At 36.7% G+C, this 17,717-nt stretch overlaps 1 protein-coding gene across 3 annotated transcripts in view; it reads left to right on the forward strand.

Annotated features, from left to right (window-relative positions):
• Positions 1–17,717, forward strand: part of ndrg3b (ndrg family member 3b) — a 75,814-nt gene that overhangs the window by 30,838 nt on the left and 27,259 nt on the right. For all 3 annotated transcript variants that reach the window (XM_048178078.1, XM_048178080.1, XM_048178079.1), the window contains exon 3: positions 5,191–5,223. In XM_048178078.1, coding sequence (XP_048034035.1) covers positions 5,191–5,223 — 33 coding nt within the window. The remainder of the gene's footprint in view (positions 1–5,190; positions 5,224–17,717) is intronic.

The raw sequence follows: 17,717 nt of genomic DNA on the forward strand, positions 1-17,717 counted from the left end.
AACTGCTAGCCTAAATAATACATTATTAAAGGCAAGTGAACAGACTGTAAAAAGAACAAATACTGTACACCAATTACAACAAGCATAGATAAATACTACATAAAGTTACAAATAAAGTATAAGGTCTAACTGTAGTATTAATTTTCATGCACAGAAATGTAATAATTAAATGTAAAATGACACTGTTCATTGTATAAATTTAATATATATTAATCTTCGTTAAAGCTGTGTTTTGTTGTTTGATTTACATGACAGACAACAGCAGGTATTTATAGGTTGCTGTCACTTTAAGAGTAAGACATGCACGCACACATCGGACAGATATACATCCGAATTCTCACCTCGTTCAATTAAGACATAACTGAATGTGTTTACATGAATACTTGCTGAAGGGGTATTTTGACTGACATAATGCGTGTATGTGACCATCCAAGTGCACTGAGGACGCGAAAGAGAAATCAATTTGGAGTTCGCGAGCTATAACGTGCCTCTCTCTCTCTCTCTCTGTGCGCGCGAGCCTTGTGTGTATGTGCGTCATGTGCGCACCGATAACAGCGCTGCGTGCGATACCGAATTAAATCCTCTTTCCTCTTCAACCACTACTAATCTGGGTTTATAATCTTATAGCCAAAATATCGCCATATAACAGAGGTAGCGTTTTTTCTTGCCACCAGTTCAGTGACCGTTTGCTCCGCATCCATCTTTACCCGTTCTCTGCGCTGCACGCCGGAAAAGTCATGACCATGCGCGCCACACATGCCACTGCCTAAACTGAAACTGACTGGTCTTCTTTTTATTAGCAGTGTATAAAATGGGCAAACAGCTCTCAGATAATGGGTTGTTGTGTCCACACATGTATTTTTTTATTTTTTTAATTAACTTATTATTATTTTATTTCATAAAATCGCAGCATTTTGCGTCATATAATCGCACAAGCTTGACATCGCGATTGCGATTGCGATTGCGATATGATTAATCGTGCAGCTCTAGTCAGTATCTATCAAAAGTGCTCCAAGGAAGGAACAGTTGTGAACCGGCGACAGGGTCATGGGCGGCCAAGGCTCATTGATGCACGTGGGGAGTGAAGGCTGGCCCGTGTGGTCCGATTCAACAGAGGAGCGACTGTAGCTCAAATTGCTCAAGAAGTTAATGCTTGTTCTGATAGAAAGATATCAGAATAGCCAGTGCATCAGTTTGTTGCGTATGGAGCTGCATAGCTGCAGACCAGTCAGGGTGCCCATGCTGACCCTGGGTGCCTGGACTACGGAGCAATGTAAGAAGGTGGCCTGGTCTGATGAATCACGTTTTCTTTTACATCACGTGGATGGCCGGGTGCGTGTGCATCGCTTACCTGGGGAACACATGGCACAAGGATGCACTATGGGAAGAAGGCAAGCCGGCGGAGGCAGTGTGATGCTTTGGGCAATGTTCTGCTGGGGAACCTTGGGTCCTGCCATCCATGTGGATGATACTTTGACATGTACCACCATGGACGTGCACAGACATTTTGGGGGGCCGGGGCTCAAGTGGAAAAAAGGGCACTTCTCAAAATTATTTATTTAAAAAAAATAAACAAAATGGTAAATATATTAACACAACTCTGATTTGCTCAACAATTTTAATTCCCTCACACTCGTGCAATTGTTTTATACTCAGATTTCTACAAAATAATCAGTTCACACAGAGACGGCCTTTTTTCATATTCACTAGGTTTATCACAAGAGCAGGCAACAGCAAAGGAAACTATGCCACAATGTGCATGTTTTATAAAATACTATTTTCAACCATTTTCATTTTGAGATTTTGGTCTATTTTTGCTTCCATGTCTTTTTACTCTAATGGAAAGAAAACTTCCAAAATACACATTTAGATGGTGGTTGTTTTAAGCCTACTACACCCGTCTCTTTGCATCTGTAGATTTTTTTTTCTAAATTAACCAAAACAAGCTACTTCATATTTAAACACATCAAGAGTCTATTCCCTTGAAATGATAGCGCTATGCTGTATTATGATTTTTTTTTAATGGTTTTAATTAATCGTGCATCCTTAGAAAACTGTCTAATAATGCGGTTCATGCATTCACTTCTGTGGAATGCTCCACTTCCGGTATTGACACTTGACAGGCCAAAAAATATCTTTACCATGGTTCAAAATGCATGTTATAGCACATTAAAATAATTGAAATTATAATATGACATAAACTGCATTAGTATCAAATCAGGCAGATGCGTTGCTGGTGGACAAATAAATTAATGCGGCATTGAACACGTATAAATAATCTCACCCTTCAATAGCCAAAACTTTCATATGTTTGTGAACATACATAGTCTACCTGAAAGTGATGCATGGGATTCATCTTGGGCTTTTTTACTTTTTGCGCTTTCTCATTGCCAGACAGCTGTTATCTTTCTGGGTGTCAGCCAGCAGCAAACATGAGGTGGGGCGGGGCACGCATGCGGGCATAAATGGCGTGTGGCGTGCGTTTACCGTAAAATGCATTCATTTTTTTGTTCTATTTATGTTTATGTTAATATTAATATAGAATGAAAGTGCTCATTTATTTATAAAAAAAAAAAAAGCACTTTCTTTCAAGGAAGAAAAAGGGCAGGTGCTCAAGCCCCCTGTGATGTCTGTGTGTACGTGCCTGCGTACCACCTACCTAAGCATTGTTGCAGACCATTTACATGCTTTCATGGAAACGGTATTCCCTGGTGGCTGTGGCCTGTTTCAGCAGGATAATGCTCCTGCCACAAAGCAAAAATGGTTCAGGAATAGTTTGAGGAGCACAACAACGAGTTTGAGGTGTTGACTTGGCCTCCAAATTCCCCAGATCTCAATACAATCGAGCATCTGTGGGATGTGCTGAACAAACAAGTCCGATCCATGGAGGCTCCACCTCACAACTTACAGGACTTAAAGGATCTGCTGCTAACATCTTGGTGCAGATACCACAGCACACCTTCAGGGGTCTAGAGGAGTCCATGCCTCGACGGGTCAGGGCTGTTGAGGCAGCAAAAGGAGGACCAACACAATATTAGGAAGGTGGTCAAAATGTTATGCCTGATCGGTGTGTGTATATCTTTAAAAAAAAAGTTATGTATGTGTTTTTGTTGAGTATCAGGCTATTATGGCTCATATTGTAAGACGATGAGAATATGGAGCTCATACTTCAGGGAAAAAACACTATTTTATTCAAAAGAACCAACTGGGCGTTTTAACAATTATACTAAAAGACCTTTTACTTGCTAAAAAAAAAAGTATAAACTATCAATCAGATGAAGAAAGCCTTTAGAGGATTGTGTACAACAGGCAAGTTTTGATCATGTTGGTAATTTACAAGCTTTAGAAATTTGTGTATCAAATGTAATACAGTAGGCTTTATACGGTTAAATTATGAATTGCAAAGACTTGTTCTGTACTTTATTTACATGACAACTCAAGAGTGACAACTGCTTTCTACTGAATTCAGTCACACAAACTGGAGCAGATTACAAAATTCCCTCTATGGAATTAAACTCAAAGTATACTTTGATTTTTACATGTACTCTATGGTAAGTGTACAGTGCATGTGACATTAATTTCATCATAAGGATAGCATGTGTGCAGCTCAGTGTCTGTGCACTCAGCCCGTGGAAATTTTTTATTTTTTTTTTATTTTTTTATTTTTTTTAGTTTGCACCAGGCTATTGTTTCAGTCTAAAAAAACAAACAAAAAAGAGACAAAATAACATACAAACAAAGAATAAACACCCATGTTGACTACCTGAAAAAGTAAAATAGCAGCCCTCTGGGACTTTTGCCTGGAAAATCCAGCCTCACCAGCGGATGAGTCTGGTCGGCCATTGAATCAATTCGATTTCTAGGGCGGAGCAAATCCGAGCAAACAGGAAGTGGAGTAAACCAATCAGAGAAGGGCAGAATGACGTTAGCAAAGCGACAAGAGAGTCAACACGAAAAGTAAATAATGTGTTTTTGGTCATTTAAAACTGAATTCACGGCTGAATAGAACAAACTCTCGGGTCTCCCGTGCTCAGTCTTTGTTGATATGAAGGGACTTTCGCCGACTAGAGTGACGCTGTTTGCGTCACTGAAATAAACTAATCTGATTGCACGGTACGGTTTGGACTTGACTCGAATCGCGACGGAGGGCAGACTGACCAGACTGATATATCTTGTAGAAGATATGTCATTCTGGACTTGCCAGGCAACTGGACTTACCATTGGTCAAAAAAATATTTTTGAGATGACTTTTTCCCTAGGGTTTCTGTGGGTCTTAAAGTCCTAATTTCACAATTACACAAATAAAGGCTTTAAAGTCATTAAATGTTGCATGCATTGCAAAAAAAAAAAAGAATATTTTTGTCCTATTTTCTTGAAAGTCTTGAAAAACTGAACAAAATAATTGAGTTTAAGTGTAGAACAAGAACATTGTTCTTTGTCAATGACTTAGGAAAACTTCCCTTTGAATTAAGTTTAAGCATCTCTTGATTTTAAGAATATTTAGACATTTTCATCGGAAAACAAGATAAAAAATACTGAGGAAGAACAACTCTGATCAGAAAAAGTAAAAGATATTTCTGTATTCTAGTGGTTGGGAGCAGAGATATTCAAGCTTTTTTTTTTTTTTTTTTTTTTTTTTTTTTTGAAGTTGGATTCTGTTGGAAGCTGTATTTTCAAACTCTGAGGTGTTGCTAATAGAACTCATTGTGTTTCTTCTACATTCAGATATAGAGAACATATTGACATAGTGTTCCCCTTCAGTTTATTCCTTACATTTTCTTCACTTGGTCTTAAAAAGGTCTTTAAAAACGTTTTAAATTTACCTTCATAAAACCTGCAGAAACCCTGAATTCCTTCATGAAAACTCAGACACAACAATTCAGACAGTTAAATCATCACACAACTCTGATGAAATTTGGCCATTTTGTGACACAATACAATGATATGTTCAAGTGGTTACAGCAGTTTTTTAATGTTGATATTTTGAATAGTAATGGCATGTGGAAGTGTAAATCTGTCTCTGTTTTCTGCTTGTGATTAGCTCACCTGCGACTGATGTTAATGCCAGGTGTAACATGGGCCATTGTGGCTTGCATGATCTGGTGTTTTACCGTCACATGCTTAACCCTTTAGACCGACACAGCTGATCTCTTTCTCTCTCTTCTCTTCTCTGTTGATCTTTCCACACAGAATGGACAGAACTTCCAGGACTTTGATTGTCAGGTAAGAGTCTCTTGTGATCATTAGGCCTTCATGTACTCCATATGGCCTCCTGAAGCATCCAGCCACAGTCATTAATCTACTCCTGCACTATTGCTTCATATCCCAGCGTGGTGTGATGGTGAAAGCTTCTTGACCTGTACTTCACTGTAGAGCAGTGAAATTCACTCTTGTGTCTCTTTGTTTTTCTGTGGGTGTGTGGGAGTGTTTGTGGGTGGTGAGTTGAGCTTCTGTGTGTTATCTGCTGAAGAGCAGGATTTGACTCAGGATCTTAGCACACTTCATTATCATATGTTTATTCCACTATTATTGCTCCTCGCTTCATTGTTTTTTTTATTATTATTATTTGCTCCAGTGGCAATCATTCAGATGATTCAGTATACACAAAATATTTCCTATAAGAATGCAGTAACAATTTTCAGATTTTAATGCAATGCAAACATGCAAATTTCCATGCTACCTACACAATTTCAAATTTGTAATTACTAAAAACTATAATAAAATGATGAAAATTGAAATCAGATTTTAAACTGGGCCAACTTGCAAATTAGTTCAATCAAATTTCTGCTTTCAAAGAGTCTTGTAAATTTGTCTGAAACTATGTGTGCTGCCGTTTTGACCAGGTCTCCCTGGAAGAAGAGATTATGATATCTCTATGGGATTTTCCTGGATAAATAAAGGATAAATAAATCAGTATTTAAGTAGTTAAATTTATAATCAGTTGTTAAACAACAAAAAATTACTAAATAAAAATAACATGTTCTCTTTTTTTATTGATTTGTGTCTGTCTGTATTTTTTTTATTGTTATATATGATTTCATGTGGGATTAAGCAAAAATTTTGTGTATGGTTTGTGAGTAGCATTGTTCCCTTTTGTTTCCTGTTCACTCACCATTGACTCTATGGGGTAACATTTCTCCAACCAATCCAAAAGCCCTTATAGAATCACGCCATTTTGCCTATAACTGACCAATGGTGTTGAAGCACAGCGGTGCAAAACACCATTTACTCTTCAGCCTTCAGTTGTCCTGATGATTACAATTTTTTTTTATTAGGATTTTGGCACATTTAACTGCTCATTTCAGTTGTTTATTCTCCTACCCTAGGCTCTATCTTTTCCACATTGCTGTTAGTGCTGCTCACCAGCTCTTCATTATTCATTGTCCTCTCCATTCTCTTAAACCTGATTAGATTGACATCTGAGCCCCAGCAGGTGTAGGGCAGTTGTAGTCCAATTTCACCCAGGAAAAAGCAAGTCCTAAAGGCCGTGACACACCAAGCTAACGTCAAAGAACTAGTGGCTGCGAAAGCCGTCTTTGTCGCCTTGCATCAGAAAAAGCTGCGCTTGCACACACCAAAAAGACTACAGGCGACTGTCAAATAGCACGTGTGTTCTGTGCCTTAATGTAAAGAAATAACTGTCTATAGCAGAAGGTATCAATAGTCTATATTCATCATTCAAAAAGGAAAACCAAAACTAGGACTGCAGATATAGAAACCGTAAACAAAATGGTGCTTGCTTACCATTTTAAATATTAATCATGCTGATGACTTTCTTCATTCCAGGCAGCTCATGTTGTTATTAAAATATTTGCATATTGGAATGCTCAGGTAAAATGACCTAAAATTAGAGCAGCCTTCAGATTGTGCCTTCTCGACTTTGCTTGCTTTCATCACTTTCGCTTTTATTGACTCGTTCGCTAAACTGAACAGCCATTCAGAGTGATCTCTCTCACCAATGACCCCGATTTCGATTCAACATGCTGAATTGGGTGTACTGCTCCTGACTTGAGCCCGACAAGACCCGATGTGTGGAACACACCGCAAAACTAGCCTGACAGTTGCTCACCGACAGTCGAAGGTTGGGTTGGTGTGTCACAGCTCTAAGGGACATGAGGAGTTTATCAAGAAAAGTAAGTGTTCTCCGTCCTCCTTTAAGATGAGATGCCACAAGCATAAGTGAGTTTGACTAGATTTAACAATTTTGACTTTCCACAGCATTTTGCGAATTCCAGAAAACTACCAAACTTTTGGAGAACATCAAAAAATAATGGAGAACATCTAAAATAATAGCCAACAAATGTAAAATTGATTGTTTTTACATAGTAAATTAGCATAAGTGTAATTTTTAATGGCCATTTTCTTAAAGTGATATTTTCTTTTTTTTTGCTGGTGTTTTTTTTTATTTTTTTTTTTTATTACCATTTTACAGGAATTTCTTTGTATCATTTTTTTTTTTTGTTTTAACATACATAATGCACGATTTGCATATTGTATTAACTGAATGGGTGAGGCCACCAATATTTAAAAAAACTTTAAGGAAATTGTGACAATTTACAATAAGGTTTCATTATTTAACATGGACTAAGAATGAACAATACTTCTACAGCATTTAAATATGCACCATGAATATGCAAATTAGCCCCACCTCCACTCAATCACACAAAATCAGTCAGAATACCTGATCCACTCGGTCAATTTTACTGTAGTAAACGCTACATGATGGCAAGTGGAAATACTAGTTTAATTTCTTCCATAGATGTTTGAACCGGAAACTGATTCAGAAGAAGTGGAAGAGTGAATTATACAGGCTCGTCTACATGTCGATGTATCAAAATGGAAATGCATTTTATGTATTGCTCTCTACAACGTTGGGCACATAATGTTAATTAATATGACTAGCCTTTTGCTTGACTATGTTATCAAACAGCTAATGATGTGTTGCTTATCTTAAATAAACCATGTTTCCGTTCACCGTCTCAGAGTCAGACAGCTGCCTTCTAACAAACCGTATCCTTAGAAACACTTTGAACAACTCAGACGTCAGTGGAGAAAGGCATATAGTTCATCATAACATTGTAATATACATCACACACCAGCTATATTGCTAAATCTATCCAATTTTTCATATCAGCAGTAAAATATACCTGGATAACCTGGCTTCTTTTGAGAAGCTTCTTTTAATACTCACTGAAAATACTACTGACTTATGAATTTGCACATGACTTATGAATCTGCATATTAAAAACACCACATAGACATATAAACAACATTAAAAACCTAATTTTGACTTGAAGGCCAAGATATAAAAGAGTGGGAGACTTCATTCATTGTCTTACACTCTGCAGTGCTTTTGTGCTTCTGTATGACTGTCTGAACTTTCTTGCAAGAAATAAAACCTTTTGAAAGACATTTGGACGAGTTTGTCTCTTATGCAGTAAGAGTCAGTTTTGTTTTTGCCACAACAGTTAACAAATTAGACTTTTTGTAAAGTGTTACCAAGGAAATGGAAAAATTGTAACCTAAACAAGTAGTATTGTAGTACTTCCCCTTAAAGGTGCCCAAGAATCAAAAATTGAATTTACCTCGGCATAGTTGAATAACAAGAGTTCAGTACATGGAAATGACATACAGTGAGTCTCAAACACCATTGTTTCCTCCTTCTTATATAAATCTCATTTGTTTAAAAGACCTCCGGAAAACAGGCGAATCTCAACATAACACCGACTGTTGCGTAACAGTCGGGATCATTAATATGTGTGCCCCCAATATTTGCATATGTCAGCTCATGTTCAAGGCATTACAGAAGGGCAGCCAGTATTAACGTCTGGATCTGTGCACAGCTGAATCATCAGACTAGGTAAGCAAGCAAGAACAATAGCGAAAAATGGCAGATGGAGCATTAATAACTGACATGATCCATGCTTGCATGATATTTTTAGTGATATTTGTGAATTGTCTTTCTAAATGTTTCGTTAGCATGTTGCTAATGTACTGTTAAATGTGGTTAAAGTTACCATTGTTTCTTACTGTATTCACGGAGACAAGAGCCGTCGCTATTTTCACTTTTAAACACTTGCAGTCTGTATAATTCATAAACACAACTTCATTCTTTATACATTTCTCCAACAGTGTGTAATGTTAGCTTTAGCCACGGAGCACTATCAAACTCATACAGAATCAAATGTAAACATCCAAATAAATACTATACTCACATGATACAATCCATGCATGCAGCATGCATGAGGAACATCTTGTAAAGATCCATTTGAGGGTTATATTAGCTGTGTGAACTTTGTTTATGCACTGTATAACTGCACTTATAGTCGAGAGCTCGGAGGGCAGGGAGTGAGAGATTTAACCCTTGGAGTTGAGGCTGATTTGGGGCCTGGAGAAGTTTTGACATGCCCTAATTTGTGCTTTTTTCAGTTGTTCATAAACATATTTGACACAGCCATTACACTGTATCAGCACAAATAGGCTCATAATATGTAAACATGTGTGTACATGTTTGTGTTTTTGAAGGAATAACGTTATGCGTGGTTACTGAAAAAACAAAAAATAAGTCACTGATTAAGGCCAATAAAAGTAATTAAATCTGTGTTCCAAACTTTTGGGTATTGAAGGTTGTAGACTAGAGTTTTTGCTTCAAAATTATGTAAAAATTATGCTGACTACTCTTTCATTTATAACAATATACTGATTTAGTTTTTTAAGACACTTTTTGCAAGAAACACGGAGCGAGGAGGCTGAATCTCATGGCTCATTCTCACCTGTGAAGACAAAAGAATTGAATAGTAATGATGAAAAGACTTGCATATTAAGAGGCATTTCAGTCAGGTAGCTGTGAAAAAAAACTTCTGTGATGTCTCAAGCTCATCATGGTAATGAAACATACAGAAAAAATACAATATAAAAATGGTTTTATATTATACTTTAAAATATAATGTATTTCTGTGATGCAAAGAGTCTGAATATAGGCTTTTAGTTTAAAAATCACATTTGAGAAATATAGGATTCTCATATGTTTATGTCAATTTTCTATACAGAGGAGTTATTTTTTATTTAATATTCATGTTATCTCATGAGCGCTGGTGTTTGCAATTCATACTGCAGCCAGGGCGCTCTGTGCATTTTGTCCACAAATTCACCTAAGAAGAAGACGAATTCCAGATGGTGTTTCCATCATTACAGCCGGAGGGGTAAAGAAACAAAAAACTCACTTAAAACTTATCAATAGAAGAAACAAACAGAATTACTGAATGTCTTGATGCTAACCATGGCTTTTTTCCAGATAACAATTTTCAAGGCAATAAATGACATTTCAACGTTTTGTTAGACATAAGTATGAATTTTTTGATTGCATTCACTAGTTACACTTCACTGAACTATCAGATTGGACTTCGTTCAGAGGGAGATGAGAGATCACGCATCATGTTAGTTTTCTTTATTTTACAAAAAGCACAACATTTTGTTTTACTCTGAGTATACAAATAAAAGAGATATTCTATAGTTCCAATTGGTATTACTTAGTCTCTATGACAAAAAATGCAGAGTATTTTAAGGGAGAAAAAAACCCTGCAAAACGCGCCGGCGCGTTTTTAGAGATTTAAAGGGGCAGCGCAGCCTGAATCGGTGCATAGTTAATGATGCCCCAAAATAGGCAGTTAAAATCTACGGGGTATTTTGAGCTGAAACTTCACAGACACATTCAGGGGACACTTATATTACATCTTTTGAAAAGACGTTCTACGGCACCTTTAACTGTTGACTCTGACTTTCAGTTCTTTCAGCTCCTTATAGTATTAAAGAGGCTCATTTATCTGAGGTTCGATCTGCACTCTTTAAGTGAGTCTCATTTGGAGTATTTTTAGAGTGTGGTGAATTACACAGTAATTTGTCATAATGTGCACTCGCGAGGATCATGCCAGCACTCACAGGTTTAAATTTAGCCTCGCCAGGTACATCAGCTGGCCGTGCAGATCGGCATCTCAGGTGAGAGTTACATGATCATCACATTCACAAACCTGAGAGGATGCTGAATGTGTTACTACACATACGGATGGAATATAGAAAAGGATAATGAGGAGAGATGGGTGAAGAGAGTCGTGAACCATAGTGTTTCTTGTGTTTCAGTGTAAAAGCTGATCTTTTTTCTATTGGGTTTCTACTAGAGCTGGTAACTATGCAACAGGAGGACTTGGACTGTTACATAACATAACGTCTCTGAACTCCTCTGAAGGGAGAAAGAGGAAATTACTGTAAGAGTGAACTAGAGTAAATCTTTAGAAACTAAACTGCCTGAAGAGTCCAGGCTTAACGGTTCCCTGAAAGCCACATAATGCCTGATGATATTAATTTTTCTTTAAAGCTTTTATAGTACCCAGCATTTTGAAGAGCAGTTGCTATGGTGACGGTGTGGATGTTGGCTGGTGGTTTAGTGTGAGATGTGAATGGGTCTCTTGTGGATGACGTAAGCTGACACCTGTTGGGCTTCTCCAGAAGAGGGCAGTGTAAATACATGTAACAGACAAGCTGTTCTCACAAAACATGTTGAATTATGTTTGGTGGTTGTTTGATTTGCACTGTTTGTTTTTTTTAAATGAGTAACTTTGCGCAAATGACATCTGTTCTGTTAATGCCATTTAGTCTTCTGGCCAAACAAATGGCAAACAGCATCATTAAGTATGTGAGCTTGTTTTTCTCTCTCTCTGTGTAGCTGATAACACAGCATTGGTTCTGTAGGGGTATGGCATTGGTCACATGGCACACGGGGCAGCGGATGTGCTTAGTCAGGCGTGATGTTCACTCTACCAGAAAAGGACAGGCACAAGAGATGACCATTGTATCTGCTGTATGCAACATTTTTTTTTTTTTTTTCCTTTTGCTCGTAAACAAAAACATGTTTACAAGTTATGAGTTTAATCTGTAGCAGCAATTATGTAATGTACAAAGCTGGTGATATAAGGTACGAGAGACTGCACGCTATGCCAATTTTCCCCCACAGTTACAATCTCGAGTGCCTTATTGCTTTTGAAAGACTGTTACTACTGTAATTTGTGTCCTTACTATTTTTATTTATCAAAACATTTTACTTCCTTTCAGGGCTGTGTGATTGATTCATTACGATTTCGAAATCCAACAAATATAAAAACAAAATAATCGAGATAAAACTATTATTTCACAATGATGCTCTCTTTTTGTCTTGTGTTATCTGTCCCTTTCCTCTTTTATCCCTCCCTCAAAGCTCAGACTCGCTCCTCATCAGGCTCTGGCATGATGATTTAAATTTATATTATTTATTTGAATTAGTATACATGTATTTATTTATTATATATTATTTATATATTATTTTTTAATCATTATTATTATTATTATTATTATTATTATTTATTATTATTATAAATTATTATCCACTGTTTAAAAGACAGTTTTTATAAAATTAAAAAAAAAATATTATGGTTCAAATCAATGAGTAATTTATTTTGTAATAAATAGTAATTTATTTTATAATTTAATATAGTAATTTATTTTATAATGTATTCACCCTCAAGCCATGCTAGGTGTGTATGACTATCTTTTTTTCAGACAAACATAATCAGAGTTTTTTTATATATATATATATCCTGGCTCTTCCAAGCTTTATAATGGTAGTGTATGGCGCTCACAATTTTGGAGCCCAAAAAACTGCATCCATCCATCGTAAAAGATATCCATACGGCTCCAGGGGGTTAATAAAGGCCTTCTGAAGTGAAGTGATGGGTTTTTGTAAGAAAAATGTCCATATTTAAAACGTTATCTAAAATAACTAGCTTCCGGCAGACGACTGTATGCATACTGCACAAGTCGGCTTGTGTCACAAGTAACCCGTTACGTGATGTATGACATAGGATGTAGGAGTATCATAAGCTTAGACACCTCTCGCGGTTTAAACAAATAAGGCTGTACAATAAACTCAAGCTCCTCTTCTCTTATATCGAAATCCTCCAACATTTCTTAAAATTTCTCATTTTAAACTTGCAATTCATGACTGGTGTTTTCTTTTTCTCTATCCTCTGTGCTTCCGCGTTTGTGCGTCATGCGTTGGGTCAGAGGTTACTCTTCCACCATTACTCGACTTAATGGGGTATGGTATTATTATAAAGTTTGAAATATGGATATTTCTCTTACAAAAACCCATCACTTCGCTTCAGAAGGCCTTTAGTAACCCCTGAAGCTGTATGGATTACTTTTATGATGGATAAATGTATATGTTGGGCTTCAAAATCATGAGCACCATTCACTACCATTATAAAGCTTGTAAGCTTGTTTTTAAATACAACTCTGATTGTGTTCGTCTGAAAGAAGATAGTCATATACACCTAGGATGGCTTGAGGGTGAGTAAATCATGGGGTAATTCTCATTTTTGGGTGAACTATACCTTTAAGATTTTTTTTTTTTGCCATAATTGAGCAGCACTACTTCCTTTAGAAAATATAGTAATTAAACTACAGTTAATAGTTGTCCTCAATTGGTGCTATACAGTTATGTGACAAAGTATTTCAATACTGTGTATTTTAGCATGATATTTGCATGCGAGTATCAGAATATCTATTTTATAATGATGTTTGAGCCTATGCAGGTCAGAGAATAGCATTTGTCTTAGTTCATGATACCTACAGTAATGCATTAACTAATGTGAACAAAATTTAACCTTTTTGTGTTGCCAAGTATGCTTGCCGCAATAGACATTTTGTGAGGAGGCCTGTAGTGTGGCGATGCATGCTGCCCTCTGTGAGTCATAAGGAGTATTGCGTTCTCTTAACATCATGTCTAGTAGTTGTCAGACAGTGAAGAGGCAGAGCTGACATTTTAATGTCTGAGATCAAAACTCTCTGGCTCTCTCATCTCTGTTTGACAGCGTATCAGATTTGGAGCATCCTCAACTGCTGCTGTGGCAGGATACACCTGTTGCTTGATGTGGCTGCTGTCAAGCACACACGCTTGCATACAGTTACACTGATCAGGGGTGTGTTCCAGCACTGGGGTGTACACGCGTGGGCCGCTGCACAGGGGGCTTTCTTTACACTTTGTGAGTGGAGGGAAATCCTTGTTCTCCCCACTCTCTCATCCATCAGAACCTCAGGTGCATCCTGGGACAAGGTTACACCGAGTGAAATGTCAAGGGTTAACCCATCTTTTTGGGTTATGTTCATAGGCTTATAAACGTTAGATATGGTTAAAGATCAGGATCACTTACATTCTTGATCATTATGCAGGTTTTATTCATCATATGCTTGTGATCCTCATGGCCTTTAACAGTACACAGGCTTTTTGTTGTGTTTTTATTGTTCAAACGGGGTTGGAGTGATTGGAAATTTGCATCACAGAATGTGATGATTTCATTACAGGAACAAAATTAATTATGATATAATATTTACTTACAGTGGTTTGTGTTTCTTAAAGGTCTGTTTCCATCAGAGGTCATGGTAATTACAGTGCGTTCAGAAAGTCTTCATTATTTCAGTTTTTTTTGTTTCAGGATTATGCTAAAAATTAAGGCACGACACCCCAGGTGAATAGGGTAAAAAAAAAAAAATGAACTAATAGATATCACCATACTTCAACTGTTGATTGATTACATTAGGAATTACAAACATTTTTGTATTACAAATGCTCTGAAATGTTGTTTAAATATGCAAATAAGGTGTAATCTAATTAAATAAGCACTAATTTGCATATATTTCTTGAATAAAAATCTGAACATTGGATGAAGTCAGGTTCAGAATTCTTGTTTGTTTTTTTGTTTGACAGTCAAAGGTTTTTACATAGGGGATTTTGGATTTCTATTTTCATCACTCCATAAATCAGAAAATAGTCAAAAGCCAGAAAACAAATTAGGAAAAAAAATGATAAAATCAGGCAAATTAAATATGAACAAACCCCTCTGTAAAAACCTTCAGAATATAGATATGAATAAAACTGTTAAAGTTTGGTGTATGTAAGTTCTGCTGAAGTGGAGATTTCTGACTGCTGGTGATGCAGGTGAAAAAAACTCATTTTAAAGAAAACGTCCTTTAAAGATATGTACTGTAATCGAAACCTACAGGAGCAAATAGATAAAGTGCTATAAAAGATACACTTAAACGTGTATTTTGGATGTTTTCTTTCCACTAATCTGAAAAAAACACTTTGTGAACAGCCAAAAAGCCCAAAAATCTCAAAATTGACAGATGCATGTTTTTTAGCCTGTAGTGTCTCCTCTTAAATTATTTGGTAACACTTCATATTAGGTTTTTTTAACTACTATGTACATACATCAAAAAAATTGTTAGGTGTGATGTACTTATTGTGTTCGTGTTATATTGCAAAACGCTTTGCTGTTATTGAGGTGGGATACGGGTGAGGTTAGGGACAGGTTTTGTGGTTAGTTAGGTTTAAGGGTGGGTTATGGGGTAAGGAAAAGGTCAACATTGCATTCATAGATGTAATTACCAAAATTAATTACAGCTGTAATTACATGCAGGAATTTTAAAATGTAAGTACAATATAAAAACATGTATGAACACAAAGTGTAACCGGCAATTTTTAACCAACTTTGTATTGTTACATTGTCAGTAGTGTATGTAAATGAACAATGTTTACTCATTCTCCATGTTTCTTGGGCCGAGAAATTCATGTTCATTTGTTAGCAAAAGTCTTTTGACAGCTCCAGGGCTTTTGTGAAAGCTACAGATTATACTTCCATTTTTTTCACTGAAAATCATAATTTGTCTACTCTTTATTGTAAAAATGGAACACTATGGCAACAGCTTTCTTACCTGTATGCAATGTTGTTTTGCCTCGGCGGATTGGGTGGAACTGAGAGAACGGCAGATTCTTTATTTTTCCGCTCCATTTGGCCTAAAACAATGTTCATGGTCATTCAGTTTGAAATGTTGACTACAAACACAGAGGTTTCTCAGATCTTCCTTTGCGGCATTCTGTCCGTATTTACTTTACTTTGCGGCCTTGAGCCACTGCCTACAACATGCTGGATCCTTCACTGTAAACTGAAAATAACTCCCGCTAAAAAGTCAGCACCATTATGACTATATGTTTGCCAGGAAGTATTTCCTACTAAAGCAAGACAGTATTTGACTCTGGTCAGGTGTATCCATAGCAGACTGGTGGGAGTGGACTTGGATGGCAACATGCTAGTGCATTAATATGGGTGTTGAAGTTTGGCAAAAGTGAAGACAACAACCTTTTTTCTTTTTCTATAGTCAGGTAACACTGAAAAAAAAAAAAAAACTCTATAGAAAAGCCCATTTTGCCAGTGAAGTACCCTTTTGAAATGCATAGTATCAAATTATTTATTTAAATGTTAGTTTATAGTACTTAAAGACACTTAATGTAAAGTGTGACCAATTATTTTTTCACATCAATCTACACTCCATATGCCATAATGACAAAGTAAAAGATGACTTTAAAAAAAAAAAATTAAAAAAGTAGAAAGTACAAGTATTCAGACCCTTTGCTATGAAATTTAAAATTTAACTCTGGTGTGTCCCATTTCTCTGGATCGACTTTGAGCATCAGGTGCCTTTGCACAGTTTTAGTGCAAATAAAAAAAATGCACTTGTGCTGTCCTTATCTCAAAGTAGCTGAATTGTTGCATGACGCTAATGATCTAAGATGACCTATTTTACAAACCATTTGTCTTGCATTGTTGCTGAATTTCACGGTACACAGTTTGATGTAATCTAGGTCAAGTTAACCTTCCATGTAATTTGACTTTTGTAGCATGATGCTGTGAAAGCTCCAGTGCTTCCACGTCGGGTTATATCGAACAGTAATATGTGAATGATAGTGGAATTTGTCCATACTATGACAATATCTAAAAGTGCCTATATATGTTTATTGAATTTGAGGTCAGTTTTCTATCCCTCATCAGACCAAATCCTTTATCAAACATCTGCAGTAGCAGACATGGTTGTGGATGTTTATCTAAAGCAGATGACTGGGAGTGAATCCAGGATGACTTCATTGTTGAATTGTAAGAGCAGCGTCATTCTTTGAGAGCTGTGAATGAGATTGCACCCTTCACACTCTCTGTCATCTCCACTCCCTCTTTCTCATTTAATACTAAGCTGTCCAGTGGTCCTGACAGTGACCCATTATTCCTTGCTTGACGATTTCCTCTCTGTCTTAATCCTTCCGTTCACGTCAGTCAGAGTAGAGCACACTGGAGGCTGGAGCCTAGCAGTGCTACATGGGTTATTGTGCCAGTCTCATGTCCTTTTTACTTTTAGTACCATTGAGTTTGAACCAGAGTTTAATTGCTTTTACGCTACGTTGTTTTTCTCATCCACAGTACGTTTGCAGAATATTTTTGTCATTGGTGTGAAAGCTGTTTCTAGGCAACAAAGCATACAATCCAATCAAGTAAAGTAGATATCTTTATGTTCTGTTTCATTTCTGCTTAATTTCTAATTAATTTCTTAATTTATGTCTGAAATTAGTTGTACTTATCAATTTTAGACAGACTAAGTTGAATGGCAGTATGCCAATCAAGAGACAGCTGTGCTGTTATTTGAAGGCACCTTTTTTCTATTTCAGATTAACCCATAAACTACACACAAAAACTGATCGGTCACTTCCTGTTTGGAAATTCTTGCAGCTTTTTCTGGCCAAGAAAAGTCTAATTCAACAAGACTTGGTATGCATTTTTTAAAGGATGCTCTTGTGAAAAAGA

The sequence above is a fragment of the Megalobrama amblycephala genome, linkage group LG24, assembly GCF_018812025.1.
Source record: "Megalobrama amblycephala isolate DHTTF-2021 linkage group LG24, ASM1881202v1, whole genome shotgun sequence".
In the NCBI taxonomy this organism is placed as follows: Eukaryota; Metazoa; Chordata; class Actinopteri; order Cypriniformes; family Xenocyprididae; genus Megalobrama; species Megalobrama amblycephala.